Source organism: Martes martes (genome assembly GCF_963455335.1).
Source record: "Martes martes genome assembly, chromosome: 8".
In the NCBI taxonomy this organism is placed as follows: Eukaryota; Metazoa; Chordata; class Mammalia; order Carnivora; family Mustelidae; genus Martes; species Martes martes.
Window position 1 is genome coordinate 121537915 of NC_137895.1, and position 16167 is coordinate 121554081.

The following is a 16167-nucleotide window of genomic DNA, read 5'->3' on the forward strand; positions in this document are numbered from 1 at the left end:
CTGTAAATATATTTGTCTGCTACCCTGGATGAAATCTCACATGGAAGCTACTGAAACCGAAATCCTTTTTAACTCTACCTCTCCACCCCACCCCAACCCCTGGAAGCAAGTTAAATTCAGTTGAAGTCAGAAAGCTTGTAATGGACAGGTTTTTTTTTAAATTGCTTATTTATTTGAGAGGGAGGGGACAACAGGGGAGTAGGGGGCAGAGGGAGAGAGAATCTCAAGCCGGCTCTACATGGAGCACGGAGCCCCATGCAGGGCTCGAACTCATGACCCTTGAGATCATGACCTGAGCTAAAACCAAGAGTCAGATGCTCAGCATGGAGCCACCCAGGCACCCCTGTAATGGGCAATTTTAAGCAACAGTAAAATGTTCTTGGGCACCAGGCTGTGCAGAAATTACGTTCACACATTAGTTTTTCAATTCTTAAAATAGTTTAAAAAATCTTTTTTTGGTCTCTGTGATTCTGAAAATATATATTTTTTAGACACTCCTTAATGCAGAAAGATTCAGATGACAGTGATTTGTTTACCCCCATGTTTAAGGCCTGATCTCTGTCTTCTGCATTCAAAAAAGTCATTTGGGGTCTGTGTAGCATTTTCTGCTGACCGGAAATAGCCAGTTTTAAATTTATCAAACAGGGACGCCTGGGTGGCTCAGTTGGTTAAGCGGCTGCCTTCGGCTCAGGTCATGATCCCAGCGTCCTGGGATCGAGTCCCACATCGGGCTCCTTGCTTGGTGGGGAGCCTGCTTCTCCCTCTGCCTCTGCCTGCCACTCTGTCTGCCTGTGCTCGCTCGCTCTCTCTCTAACAAATAAATAAATTTAAAAAAAAATTTATCAAACAGATTAGCTGTTACCCGATTTTTTTTTTGAAAAATTTTATTTTGACCATTTTATGTGAAGCAGCAAAGCTGAAAACTTTGCAAAGTTTTAGAAATTGGTCCATAATTTAGCTCCTCCCCTTCCTCTTCCAAAAGAGAAAGAAAGGCATGAATTAGTTATGTAACAGAGACATTACCCAAACCACTCTAGAGAAGCCTATTAGATGTGCAAGTTGATAATGAAGCTTTTGAGGCCCCGGCAGCATGCTTGACTACGTTATCACACGTTAACCGCCTTCCTTCCAAGACGCACAAACCTTACCACTTAAGTTTTCAAGTTCTGAGGTCTAGAAACTGGAAATCCCAAACTGCGTCACTAACCCGTGACAGTGACCCTAATTACTGCTTAGTGGAACAAGCGTGCCTGTTGACTTAAAACTCTCAGAGGAGAGCAGGGATTTTCAAGTATTTGGTAATGAACATTATAATGTTTTGAAATTAGGTTTTATCCAGGTAAGACAAACATCTAAGATGCAAAGCTAGTAAGACTTTTCTTTTCTCCGTAATTAACCATGTTAGGCCTGATCCTTCAAGCCTTCCGGAAACTCTCAGATGCATTTGAAAAGCAATATTAACTTCCCATCCAGCCTAAAGCACCTGCTCTGCACGAGGCATGTCTGCTGTCCTCCCAACTAGTGTTTGTTCAAAAAGCAGCACTTCCTGCTTCCTGCTAGGTCAGTAGTCTTTCTTGAGGAGAGCAAGAAAACCACAGACAATTCAGGAACTTGACAGCTTTAGGAGAATAAGCCCATCAAGCTTTGATTGGGTTTATCGAGGAAAGAGGCAAGTAAAAAAAAAAAAAGGAAAGTTCTGGAATGCTGGTGCCTCTTATGACACAGTTCAGAAAGAATAATTTATACTTAGAACATTTCAGGTCCCCCTGCCTTGTAAGCATCTGAACTCCTCTCATCTCTCTCTGCAGACAGAGCACACTCCTCCTTATGACGTGGTTCCTTCTATGCGACCAGTGGTCTTGGTGGGCCCTTCTCTGAAGGGGTACGAGGTAGGTGTCTGCCCTCTGGAGTGCGCTACACTTGACATGCGCATGCTGACCTGCTTTGTGATTCCGCCTCCCTCTTGAATTTCAAGCTTAAAGAGCTTGCATCGGGAGACCTGTGTTATTTTCCAAGCTGTGGTATATATTGCTTCCTGTTTTGTTCTGCTTTGTTTTGATGGCTGTTGCTGGGGACCTTTAGCTAAGCTTCAGTTTCCTCCGGGGAAACGGTATCAAATGGTGAGCGCCTGAAACCACTTGCGACGTCATCGTCGTGTACTGTCACTGAAACATCAGGATAAATGTGGGGAACTTCACCTTTTTCATTGTGCTTGTATCAGAACTCAGCCGTGGGAGAGTGGGGCAGTCTCACATGTGCTCTATCCAAATGGGATAAACAGTCTTGGGGATAAAACTGTTTTGTTGTAATTAGTAATATTTTTGCTGTATCTTAATGTATTGCTTGCTCAATTGCAGGTCACAGATATGATGCAGAAAGCGTTGTTTGATTTTTTAAAACACAGATTTGAAGGGCGGTGAGTATTCCCAAATCCTGGATTTTGTGGATTTCTCCGTGAAGATGGCAAAACCCGGGTGGACAGGGCATGTGATTGTAAGAGAAAACTACCCTCTGAAGTCTGTATGGCGATGGGCAGTGAGTTTCATCCAGTTCTGTCGGATTCAGTAAATATTTGTTGTGGTTGCTCAGTATATCCTCAACCTTGAATAAGCCAGCGCTCTCTTCCTGCACCTGTGTCTAAGCTGAACTTGGCCACGTTCCTGTTGACCTGTCTCACCCTAAATTCATGATTAGCTGGCTCTTAGGGCTGCCCAGCAACAATACTCAATCTCTCTCTGTTATTCACTTTTCTACTCTTCAAGACTTCTGTACCATCTCCTCTCTCAGCAATCCCCCAAACTCTTTCTCATCTCTGTTCCCAATGAACTTACTTCCTCTTTCACAGACAATAGAGGTAAACAAATGGAGGAGAACCTCGAAGAATTCTCCCCACCACATTGAGCCTGGCTTGGGTGTTTGCCTGAGTGCCCTGCTTTTTTCCCTTTCACTGTGTTCCTAGCAATGGCCAACCCACCCACTTGGGCTCTAGATCCCATTCCCCACCCCAACACAGCTATAGAATCCTTTCCTTTCTTATCACTGCTTCTCATTCTAATGGAAACTCCATCAGCATCGAAGATGTGGTTATTTCTCCCTTCGATGGAAGTTTGAACCATATTCCCCTCCAGCCAGCCCATTTTTCTCCTTTTCTTTACAGCAAATCTCCTTCAACACGTAGTACATCCTTGTTCTCCTCTCATACTGAAATGTACTCCAGTTAACGCATCCATCACTCAACCAAAACTAGCCATGTCCGATCATCAGTGACCTTCACGTTGCTAAATCCAGGGGTGAAGCCTCAGTGCTCCTCTTAGTTGGCGTGTTGGACTGCTTCTTCCTCTTTTAACTACTTTACGCGCTTGCTTTCTGCAAGCACACTTTTCTGGTTTTTCTCTTACCTCACTTTGTCTCCTTTTTCTCCTTGGCTGGTTCTTCCTCATCGACTAGACATCTTGGAGCACCCAGGGCTAAGTCCTTTGGTCTTGTCTCTTCTGGTTGCATTCATTCCGTAAGAGATTTCATTTGATGTTTGACTTGTAAATAGCATTCCTTCGCGGGTCCATCCTCTGAATTCCAGACCCTCCAACTGCCTGTTCAGTATCACCACTGAGATGTCGAATGGACTTCTCAGACGGAACCTCCCAGCTCCCCTCCGAACCTGCTCCTCTCCTAGTAGCCCATGCCTCATGTACACCTGCTTCATCTTTCAGACCCAAGACCCATCTACCCCAAATCACCGAATCATTCTTGACTCTTCTTTTTCTCTTATATCCCACATCCAACTGCCATTGTGTGTTTCTTCAAAATATATCAAGAACCAAACAACTTCTCACACATCCTCTGCTATCCTTTTGGCCTAAGACACCAGCTCCGTTTCCTGGATCACCTCATGAATAACCTCGTAACTTGTATCTTTGCTTCCATCCTCGCTTCCTTGATGTCTTGTCTTGTCAATTCAGCAGCCTGCACAACTCTGTTAAACTGTGAGTGTGTCTCATCCCTGCTTTGTTCAGATCCAGCCAGTGACTTCTCTTTTTACTCAGCATAAAGATTGAAGTCCCTACAGTGGCCTCTAAGAACCTCTCCGGTCAGACCATCCACACTCCCCCAACCCCTCCTTACTTTCGACTTCATCTCTTTCACTCTCCTGCTTGCTCATTCTGCTCCTGCCACACTGACTTCCTTGTGGTTCCATGCGTGTTCCAGACAGCCAGGTATATGCCCACCTCAGGGCCTTTGCATCTGCAGTTCCCTGTGCTAAGACGACGTTTCCATCAGATACTGTCCTTGGTGTAGGAGCACACAAATACCCACTACACACACACACACACACACACAATTCTCTCTCTCCCGTCCTTGACTTTTTCCATAACTCTTTTATATATTTTATTCATGAACTTTGTTGTCATTTTCCCACAGTCAGAATGTAAACTCCACGGGAGGGAAGATTTTTTTGCATTTGTTTTTTTGTGGGTTTTTTTGTTTTTTGTTTTTCTATCTGCTGTGTGAACTCTTGCGTTCTCAATGCCTGGAACTGTGCTCAGTGGGAACAATATGTGTGTGAGGCTGAATGAACGTCTCCCATGTGTGCCCAACTAAAGAAATGGAGAGATGGGGAAGCCACTCACTGTCTTTGTGGACCTCAGGTGTCAACCATCAATGGAAACCTTGAGCGGTAAACTACAAAGTAAAGGAATGGGCAGCTCAGCCCCTGTGTGTCCAAGGTGCACATGGCATAAAGGGAGGAAGGATGGACCCTGACAGGAATGTTACCATCTAAGAAAGGTAGCGAAGATTTCACCCACTTGAATTAGAAAGAGAAAGGTTGGGCCAGTGGAGGGTGTTAAGTGGGTGAAGGAATCAGGGTGTGACACAGCGTCATGTGGAAGGCAAGCTCCTTAGAGGTCCTCAAGACAAGTCTCTAGACCAGGAGCGAGTGGTGAGAGAGCCAGGGCTGTATCTCGTGTGCCATGTTCATCGGCTTGGACGTAATCCTTCTCTTCTCTTCCCCTCCCCCTTCAGCTTGCTTCAACAAATTGTATTGAGCGGACTCTGTGTGCTGGGTATTGTGAAGAAAAAAAGTCAGGCAAGGGTCTTGGCTTCATGGAGCTTACTTCTAGTTAACTGGAAGGAAGCCTTAAGTCAGAGAATCCGGGGACACTGTGGTCAAAGTTAAGCCAGTTCCTGAAGCATCAAAGCTATGATAGGAGTCTAAAATGGAAACTTCGAAATTTAAGCAAAGAGTAGCATACAGGCCTAGTTTATATTTCTGTAGTTTTTTAAAGATTATATGTATTTATTTGAGAGGGAGTGTGCACACAAGCAGGGGGAGCAGTGGAGGGGAAGGAGAGGCACAAGCAGGCTCCCTGCTGAGCAGAGAGCCCAAGGCGGGGCTCGATCCCAAGTCCCTGAGATCATGACCTGAGCCGAAGGCAGATGCTTAACTGACTGAGCCACCCAGGCATCCCTATATTTCTATATTTTTAATAAGACAAATTTGGTGCCACTACTCTACATTCCTGTCCTTCTCACATCCTAAGGATACAAGTATAATAAATACATAGTATCTGTGGGTTTCAGTGTTCTTTTAAATTTCTAAGTATACTGCTTTCTTCCTTGACCATACCTGCTCCTACAGCCATTTGTAATTTATATCAACTTTTAGCGGGGGAGGCAAGGAAACATGGGGAAACCTACAGCAGGACAAGGAAAGGACTGAAAGAGACAGAAAAAGAAAGCAGAAATTGTGTTTCCAGGTGCAAAAAAGACTATATAAACAAGGCCCACATAATCAAATGTTCCTAATTTGACTTCTTTTTTTCCCATAATTTTATGAAGTAAGTTTTAGTTTGTGCCAGGAAAACACAGGGTTTGGCTTGGTCCAAGGCTGTCTGGCATTGGCCACGTGAAAAAGACATACCTCTGATCAGGCTCATTTACCATTCAGTTCTTTATGCTTGACTCTGTCATTTATCCTAATTTGGGGTTGTCTCCTTGAGCATACACACCCAGAAAATTACTAGACAAAGCACTGTGCTTTCCCTGAGTTAACCCACTGCGCTTTCCAAAATGCCAAAGATGGAAAAATGAGATGGCATTTCCTTACTGTTTAAACCTAATAAGTTCTGAATTTGGAAGACCGATTCCAGCCATAGGACATGTCTTGGACCCCTGTTCTAAAGTGTCGGCCCATCCAGATTGATTTCATTTAAGAAACAAATGAACAAAATACCTGAATGTTGTCAGTCTGCTCTTTCTGGCCAGAAGTAATTTCCACGGCTTTATTAATGCATCTGCCTTGGCTCATTTGACTCAGAGCTCAAGTTCAGCATTCTAGGCTTCAGAGCACCAATTAAAGATCCTCAAAGAAATTAATAGGGCCCATAAGATACACTTAAAAAATCCATGCAAAAATGTTTTAACCCACGGCAAGACATCCAGAATACCTGAATCATTAAATGTCTTTGGTTCTGGCAGCAGTAGGGGGAGGAAACTGATCCAAAGTATCAGGTACTTCCATATACATGTAATTTTAAAAGGGAGAAATGAATTATTCCTTCATTATCTATTAAATGAACTAAATTTATTTTTAAAAATTTAAAGCCCAAGGGGAAAAAAATATGAAAGGAAGTGTTGGTGATGAAAAGATTCTTGATAGGAATACTTTTCTGTTCCTAAACCTAGTTAAGTTCATTTGGTGAAGCCCTGGGGAGTTGTCAGAATCATGATCCTGGCTGTCAGATCAAGGAATAGATGATAAATCATTACCGTCTTTCTCTTGTGCGCAGTAGAGGAGCCCGTTTACAATCAGACCCATCCTAACCAGCTTTGTCATGTAAACAAAGCAACCTTCACATTCCCCTTGTAGGACATTGACAGGTAAATTAACAAGGAAATTGAGGATGAGAAGGAAAGCTACCACCAGTGATGAATTTGGTTTCCTCCCTAGAGACTGAAAATGTTAGCTATCAGCACTAAAGTGTCTGGAATGGGAATGGAATTGTAGGGATATGTACACTGTTGAATCTTCAGCGAGGGAATCTTATTGGAAATCAATAATCCTGGGTAACATTACATCACTTTATTTTGTTGTGTAGATAATTTGCTTAGATGTGAGACAACTTCTATACTGGTGGTTATCTAGCCTGGCTGCACATTAGAATCATCGGCAACACTTTAAAAATAAAACACCAACCCAAAAACAAGGGCTTGGGTTCCGCCTGTGACCAGCTGAAACCACATCTCCAAGGCAGGACCTCCTGTAACCGTAAAAGCTGATATGGCGATCTTGATATATACTGCGAGGGTGAAGAACCACTACTCTAAACTGAATTGTCCCCAGAAATTTGCCCTTAGGATTTTCAGGGTCTCCTTTTTGGTGGAACCCCAAGTAGTGACAATTCCCAGAGCATAACCGTAGGACTTGAAATAGAATAGTGACCCAGCTTCGCACAGCCTACTGCGCAAACCCGAGAAGCAGGTCAGTGGATTCTCAGCTGAGCAGTACCATGCACAGAAAGGTCCAAGCATGTGGGAGGAGGAGGACGTATTCAGCTGCTCCATGTCTCAGTAGGTGTTACGACTCTCCGGATGATACTCCAATGAGCCGTAGTACACACTGTAATGACTCTGTCTTCTGTGTTTTCCTTGAGATAAGTAATATACCTTTCTACGCTTGCTTTACTTCCTCTGTGTTTGGCATTAATTCAGCCCTGAACCCCCCCAGCTGTCTGAACCTCCTCACGGTATACTGAAATGCATCCTGTTGTCACTCCCTTGTCTTCTCCAACCTCTGGGAGCGTTCTGGCCATCTCTCGTCTGGACAGTTTCTGTCTTTGATGGGTGCACATTTGTTACTCCGGGACATCCTTCAGCATTATTCTTGATATTCCTTTTGCCTTCCTCTTGGGTCGGAGCCCCTTTTCCTTACATCCATTGATCTGGGGCTTTACCCTGTCCTTTCCATTAACAGTGTTCTCTGGTAGTTTCCTTAGAAAAGTACATAACTTTTTGAGGCCCTGAATGTCTAAAAGTGTCTTTCATCAACCCTCCCATTTCACTGACAGTTAAAATGACTACAGAACTTATTTTTTAAGATTTTACTGATTGATTGATTGATTCATTCATTCATTTGACAGAGAGCAGAAGTAGGCGGAGTGGCAGGCAGAGACAGAGGGAGAAGCAGGCTCCCTGCTGAGCAGGGAGGCCACCTTGGGCTCCAAGACCCTGAGATCATGACCTGAGCTGAAGGCAGACAGTTAACCATCTGAGCTCCATCTGCCCCCTAATGGCTATAGAATTTTGATTGAAATAATTTCCCTTTAGGAGTTTGAAAACTTTCTGCCCCATTCTCTTCTGGCTTCCAGTGTTGAGAAGAACAGGAGACTTCCATTTCAGACCTTCAGTGTGGGACCTGGATTTTTTTTTATTTTTATTTTTTTTTTATTTTTTTATTTTTTTTAGTTTCTCTGCTTTCGTTATTCTCTTTCTTCCTGAAGTTCTTGTTATTTGGAAGTTGAACCTCCTGGGTTGTTCTCTCATTTGTATACCTTTTCTCCTGTGTTCTCTTTGCCTTTTTTGTTTTACCCTTTAGAGTTTCTTAACTTTATGTCCCAGCTCTCTTTTGAATTTTTCTGTCATTTTTGATTTCCAAAAACTCATTCTGAGTTTCTAAATAGAAATTTGTTACAGTTTCACAGATACAATAATGCCTTAGCTTTCAACTTGAAATACAGCTGACCCTTGAGCAACAACAAGGCTTTGAACTGTGTGGCTCCTCTTCTAGGAGGGTTGTGGGTTTTTTTTTTTTTTTTTTTTTTTTTTTCAATAAATATATTGGAAAATTTGGGGGAGGATTGTAACAATCTGAAAAACCTTGCCAGTGAACCACCTAGAAATACTGGAAAATTTAAGAAAAACTTATATATTGTTGTAAGAATACAATGTATAGCATACGTAAGATACAGAATATGTGTTAATAGACTGTTTAGGTGATTAGTAAGGCTTCCAGGCAACAGTAGGCTACTAGCAGTTAAGCCCAAAGCTCACAGTGGATTTTGACTACACAGGAAGTCAGTGCCTCTAACCCGCACGTTGTTGCAGGAGTCAGCCGTATTCTTCATTTGTTGATTTTTCTGTCTGGGCTCTCATTTCAGAGGTTTTCCTAAGATGCTCAGTGAACACCACAGTGCTCCAATTTAAAAATGGGACATCACGTAATCACTTGGAAATTCCATACTCGTAGGTGAAGCTTGTCAGCTTGGTGCTTCCCTATAGGACAACCTCACCAGGCCATGTCCATAGGAAACCTCCAGGGTTACTGTTTTGTAGTCTTCTTCCTTTTGGCCTTTTCCCTCAGGTCAGATGTCCCAGGGAAAGAGCTTCCATTTTATTTTTATTTTTTTTAAAGATTTTATTTATTTATTTGACAGACAGATCACAAGCAGGCAGAGAGGCAGGCAGAGAAAGAGGAAGGGAAGCAGGCTCCCCGCTGAGCAGAGAGCCCCATGCGGGGCTCGATCCCAGGACCCTGGGATCATGACTTGAGCCGAAGGCAGAGGCTTTAACCCACTGAGCCCCCCAGGTGCCCCAAGAGCTTCCACTTTAATCCCTGGAGGATATAAGCCTGGCTATCAAAATTGTAAGATGGGCAAGAGGCCGGGGGCTCACCATTTAGAATCCTTTCTTTTCCATCTAGTGGCCCTATCCTCACTCTGCCTAGGGTCTCCTGGTCACAGGCCCTGCATGTGATTGCCTGCAGAGAATAAACTAGCAATCTTCTATCGAGCATCACCTGGCAACTTCATGTAATTAGAGGGGAGGTGGAGGGCTCTAACTTGGAAACAGACTTTTCACCAAACCTTTAGTATCCCGTTTACCATTGCCTTCAAAGGTATTGTGAGGCTTCTGTTTTACCCCACAGCTTTTCCTATTGTATATTTGGCTCTCTGTGGTCTAAGTCATTTTACTGTTACCAGCTTCCGAACTGTGCTGCTCTCATTTCTACCACACCTAAAATGCCCCCCCGCCCCTGCAATACCTTACCACCTATACAATACCCTGTCTTCTCCACAACAGCCATCTTGAGCTTTAGTTATTTTACCAGGTGATTTTCTTATCTGTTGCCCATCTCTTCCACTAGACTCTTCTCCCTCTGAGGGAAGACCATGTTTGTCTTGTTCTTATTCATTCTTTGTGCCTATCACAGCACCACACTTCCGATGCAGGGGCTAAGAATACAGGTTTTTGGGAACCTGGGTTCAAGCCCAGCTCCCCCTTTTAGATGTAGAAAACCTTGGATGAATATTTGGCTCATTTTCTTCATCAGCAAAAGTGGGACTATAAGAAGCCTCTCTGCTAGTGTTGGGGGGATAATTCAGTGAGATATACAGCGCTTAGTACTTGATAAGCAAACAATAAATGCCAAGTAAGGAGGTGCGGGATAAGCAGAAAGGAAGGATTCGGTGCCCTAACATCTTTTCATTTGAAAATACTGTTCACTATGTATTTCAAACTTAAGTGAGTTTGGGGAATGTACTTCTATCCCCTTGTATTCAGCTAATAACCTCAGAGTCTTCTGTTACGTTTTCCCCCAACAGGATATCCATCACAAGGGTCACAGCTGACATCTCGCTCGCCAAGCGCTCCGTGTTAAACAATCCCAGCAAGCACGCAATAATAGAAAGATCCAACACAAGGTCAAGCTTAGGTAAGTCTGTGCACTAGACTTGGGCTTAGGCTATTTAAACATTTCTCTCCTGAGGCTGCCAATGAGAAGATCTGACTAACTGGTAATTCCATGTGTCACAGAGCAGAGAAGAAACAGACTCATGTTGCCAGTGGCTACTGCTACAGTCTTAGTGATTTCATGCTATGGAAAGATTTGTTATGATAGTTTCGAGTTAAATATTCCACTGGCTGTCAGGATTAATGTTTTGGTTGTGGTGTTCTTTTGTGTTTTTTTGTGTTTTTTTTTTCTCCCCCAAAATGAGCTTTGCTGTCTACAGACTAAAAACTCCTGGCTTTGCATTGGTGTTACCATGAGCAAGTTCATGAACTTCTGTAGTGTCTTGTTTCCTCATCTAGACAACAACAACAACAACAAAAGAGAATATTAACTACCCTGTAGAATTACTGTAAGGATTAAACACAGTATGTTTTCCATGAAGGCTGGCTATTATCCAAAGACCCTCAGTAATGGGATTGTAGCAGGGATGACACCGTTTTCAGGATAGTGTTTGTAAGGGGTTGGGACAGTGTTGAAATAAAAAATGAGGTCAATTCCTGGCCATTTTTAATTGATAACAGTATTTTTATTTGTAAAAACAATATAGAGATTTTAGTTAACATATGTACAGGGTTATGTTTGGATACTGTTTATTTATGTCTACTGATTTGTTGAAATGACATCCTTTGCAGCTGTTTCTTCTCTGTGGCATGTACTTGGAGTCTTTGGTTAATCACAGTTACACAGTAACTTACTGGGTTGTTAGGTTTCTGTTATTATAATTTTTTTGAGAATTGTTCGAGATCTTTGATCTTAGTTCATTTTTTTCCCATTTATATGTTAAATATGTAAGTCCATTGGGAGACTGGTCTTTAACATAAATGTTTTTAGCTTACTCTGGAGCATATTATATAAATCATAGAGAAACTAGTACAATTAAACTTTATCTGTTAGTAATGTCTAGAATACCTCATAAAACTCAGTTTTGTTCCTCACCTAACAAACCCTCCCTGACTACACTTCATTTGGCTTATAGTAACTTCTTTTCTTATTCTTATATTCTGTGACCCACATTTTCGATGTTCACGGAAATTGTTAAAAAATGCTCCCTTCAGTGATCACCTCCTTAACAATGTCAGTTGTTTACACTCGTAGGGTACATCAGTGGCATAGATTTGTTTGGATTTCAAGGCCTTTTGTAACTACCAGCTATGTATTATTTTTAAATGACTGTTCCACTTCATATGTTTTATTGAGCATTGAGCATAGACACTGATTGTCTGAGAGTACAAAGATGAATTAGATGAAGGCGCTGCCCCCAAAGAGCTGGGTGTAGCAGTAAGGCAGAGAAGTTAACGACCCATTGGAGTAGAAGGTGGTGAGCACAGTGGTCGTGCATGGAACTGGTTGCCAGAGAGGGTGCAGGGCCCTGAGGAAGGTTTTTGCAAGGAGCTAAGCCCGAGCTGTCTTGAAGCCCCACAGGGTTTAGGCAAGACAAAAGGGAAAGAGGTAGAGAGGGTGAAAGGCACTTAAAATTGAGTAACAAGAGGCTTCTAGAAAACATAGGTTCTTTACCTGAGCTGTGAGTGTATGGTTTAAACCAGAGGGTTAAAGCAGATGACACCAGAGAGGCAGAGGAGAGACATTAAGGAATTTGGAGCTTATCCTTAAGGCTATTATAGAGCCAGGTATAGATTTTAGGCATGTATTCGTCCACTTAACAAATACTCGAGTACCAACCATATGCTAGGCATTATTGTTTAAGTGTTGGGGACAGAGAAGTAAAGGACACCACATCCTCACTCTCATAGTTTTTGTTTCATAGGGAACACAAGGACAAAAGCTAATAAATGTAGATGTAGAGTCAGTGGTTAAGGAATCTGGGAAGAAAAAGCAGGCTAAGGGATAGAGAGTAAACTGAGAAGAGTATGATTTTACATGGGGAAGATGGGAGCCTCTTTGAGGAAAAGACATTGTAGCAGAATGATTTGTTGTGAATTCTTTAGCCTTACAGCTACCTGTGAAAAGACTGTTTTGGGCAGAGGGAACTGAAGGTGCAAAGGCCCTGTGGTAGGAATATGTGTGATACGTTTTAGGGCTAGTGAGGAAGCCAGTGTTAACAGATGTGGAATGACAAGGGGGGACCAGGAGGTCAGAGAGATTGTGCCTGATCATCTAGAACTTTATAGGGCTTTTATAGTGGATGTGGTATAGAGGTGTAGGGAAGTAGACCATATGACACAATAGGACTTGTGTTTTAGAAGGATCGCTGACAGCACTGTGGAGAAGTGAATGGAAAGGAGCAAGAGCCAAGTCAGGGAAAAATTCGGACTCTGTTAAAGCAGATCTGGGGAAAGACAATGTACTCTGGGTAGAAGCTAATAAAACCGGTGCCTTGAGGAGAATCTCTATCGCAGTGGGCTGGAGATGGGACAAGAATTGGACAGGGAGGTCATTTCGTAGGCTGATTTCATCCCTCAAGGTAAAGGTTCAGAGAGGACTGAAATAAGACAGTGGCACAGGGAATGAGTAGAATGAAAGGAATCCAGAGATAAGAGAGTCTGGTATTGGCAATCTGGAACATGAAGAAGCCAACTCCAACATGATCTCTAAGGTTTTCCTTTCAGGAGTCAGGTCATTGATGGTGTTATTCTGGGGAAAAGGGATTGAGGATGAGGACCTAGAAGTAGAGCGGGCAGAGGGATAAGGAAGATACTGGCCGCATTTGTGCACAAGTTGAATTCGCAGCTTTGGCTCACCCAGATACCCAGCAGGCAATCACCTGTATGTACAGACCTGGAACTCGGCACCGAGGACAGGACTTAAGATGCAGTCAGTTCTCAATATTCACAGTAGTTACATTCTATAAAGTCTCCGTGAATACTGAACTAGCAAATATGGAGTCTGCTCCCAGGGAAACACAGGGGGGAGGTTCCTCTGAGAACTTGGCTTTTTTTTTAAGATTTCATTTATTTATTTGACAGAGAGGTCACAAGTAGGCAGAGACGCAGGCAGAGAGAGAGGAGAAAGCAGGCTCCCTGCTGAGCAGAGAGCCGGATGCGATGCATGGCTCAATCCCAGGACCCTGAGACCATGACCTGAGCCGAAGGCAGAGGCTTAACACAATGAGCCACCCAGGCGCCCCAAGGATTTGTATTTTTTATAGCAGCCCCAGGAAACAGGTCATGATAAGACAGGAGAATGGTCAGGTGATACCCCTTCTGTGTCAGTAACACACTGAATACTAAGTTATGCGTGTTTTGTGAACTCCACTATATAGGAAACATGTTTATGATCTAACAGTACAAAACTGATACTCGAACTCTCCAGGAATGTATATATATGTGGATATGCTATACCTTAAGATTCTTCTACATTTAGTAGAGGTTAAATATGAGAAGATCTACCTCAAATCTAACAGAGGAGATCAATTTTAGCATTTACATCTTTTACAAAAGGATGAAAGATCCAGTACAGTGATGACGAATTTGATAGGTAAAAATTTGCTTTAGAAAACTTCTGTTACATAAACAAAAGTAGAGTATGTTGCTTTTGGAGTTCATTTTGCTGATGTGCCACTGTATGACAGGAAGGAAAAGAAAACCCTGAAAAATTTGAAGCTTTAAGTACATCTTCTGTGCTGTTTTTGGTTGGTACGGGACTTCTCTTGCATAGACACGTGGCTTTATTTGTACTCATAAGACTCATTCAAGTTTTAACGTTTTGTCTCCTTTGAAATATTGGTCGGGCATCACAATTTAAGATATCTACATTAGCTATTACAACCATAAGGAATGCAAATAAAGAACATTACGGTCTTAGAAATAAAAATATTACTTGAATGTTAATAGTTATGGGTGTGGGTATCCAGTTAATTGCCAATTCCAAGTTCAAACTTTTAAAAACAATATATTTAGGTAATGATATTACTGCTTTCTTAGAGGAGTCACTTTGGAGTTTCTCAAACTGCAGAACTTCTTCAAAAGTATGGTTTGGTTTTACCCCAAGCACCTTCTCAGAGACAAATCAATTTAGGGAAATACGGTACATCCTTGCACACGTTTGTACTCACAGAGATGTGAGTATAGGGCCTATGTGTACCACACGAGAGCAAAAACCGTGTGCTGAAGGTGGGAAAATATTGAGCAAATATACAAGAGTTAAGGAAGCAAAGGTGGGTTTAGCTGTGCACATGGCAGCAGTTGCAGCTGATGGCATGCAGGGAGTAAGGAAAGGCATTCATCCTGTGTGTTAGCAACCCAGGTGGAGAGATCACAGTGTTTCCAACCTGGTAAATATTCTTAACCCAACTGAAGAGCTAGCTTAGGTCATTTATTTGGTCACTTTTTCTGTGATGGAACTGTTCTCTCTGAACTGTTGTGCTGGATGCATGAAACAACACATATCATAAAATCCCATACAGCTCAACAGACATACCTACAGGAGTACAGGAGAACTGGAAAAATCTGAAGAGGATTGGTGGGTCAGTCATAGTAATATTTTGGTTGTGATATTGCATGATTGATAGTTTTGCAAAAGGTTTCCATTGGGGAAAACTGGGTAAAGGGTACAAGGGCTCTCTGTGTTTTTCTTACAACTGCATGTGACTGTATAATTATCTCAATGAAAGTTTCAACGAAGCAGAGTTCATCACTTAGATTATAGCACCAGGGACTTTAGAACCGGGACAACAAACTTGAGAGCGTTCAGTTCCATGGTTCTTAAAGTGTGTTCTCTGGATCAACAGCATCAGCATCATGGGCCATTAGTTAGGGATGACTGTTCTAAGACCCCAGCCTGACCTACTGCATCAGAAACCCTAGAGGTGGGGCCGTATAGTCTGTTTGAACAAGCCCACCACATGATTCTACTAGCTGCCAAAATGTGAGGACAACCAGCCTTGTTCAGGCCCGTCGCTGTATAGTAAAGAATCTAAGAGCCCGGGGCGCCTGGGTGGCTCAGTTGGTTAAGCAGCTACTCTGGCTCAGGTCAGGATCCCAGGGTCCTAGGATAGAGTCCCATGGCAGGCTCCATGCTCAGCGGGTGTCTACTGCTCCCGCTCCCTCTACCCCTCCCCCTACTTGCTTATGTGTTCTCTCTTTCTTAAATCTTTTTTAAAAAAATCTGAGAACCACAGGAAATGAATAGCTCTGTGTGGTTACACTTTATACTAAGGTGTAAAATGAAGGCTAGACACTGGGGGTCTTGACTAGCAGTCCAGATTTTTTTCCCAGGAGGCAGTGCCATCTGGCAGTGATGCCGATTGCATGTACTTGACCATCTGCCTTCTCTTCGGAAGAACGGAGAGTAAAGGGCTGATGATAGAAAGCTATAAAATTAGCCTTGCAGATGAGCGTGGAATTTATGTGACTAGTTGATCTTTTGAATCTAATTTCTTTCCTCCTTTTGACCTATTGCCAGTGTAGCTGTCTTGAGACATT

At 42.7% G+C, this 16167-nt stretch overlaps 1 protein-coding gene across 3 annotated transcripts in view; it reads left to right on the forward strand.

The window, feature by feature from the left end:
• The window catches only part of CACNB2 (calcium voltage-gated channel auxiliary subunit beta 2), a gene marked incomplete at its 5' end in the record, with an annotated part of 377082 nt that overhangs the window by 349366 nt on the left and 11549 nt on the right, over nt 1-16167 (forward strand). For all 3 annotated transcript variants that reach the window (XM_080810102.1, XM_080810104.1, XM_080810103.1), the window contains 3 exons: nt 1809-1889; nt 2358-2416; nt 10599-10708. In XM_080810102.1, coding sequence (XP_080666228.1) covers nt 1809-1889; nt 2358-2416; nt 10599-10708 — 250 coding nt within the window. The remainder of the gene's footprint in view (nt 1-1808; nt 1890-2357; nt 2417-10598; nt 10709-16167) is intronic.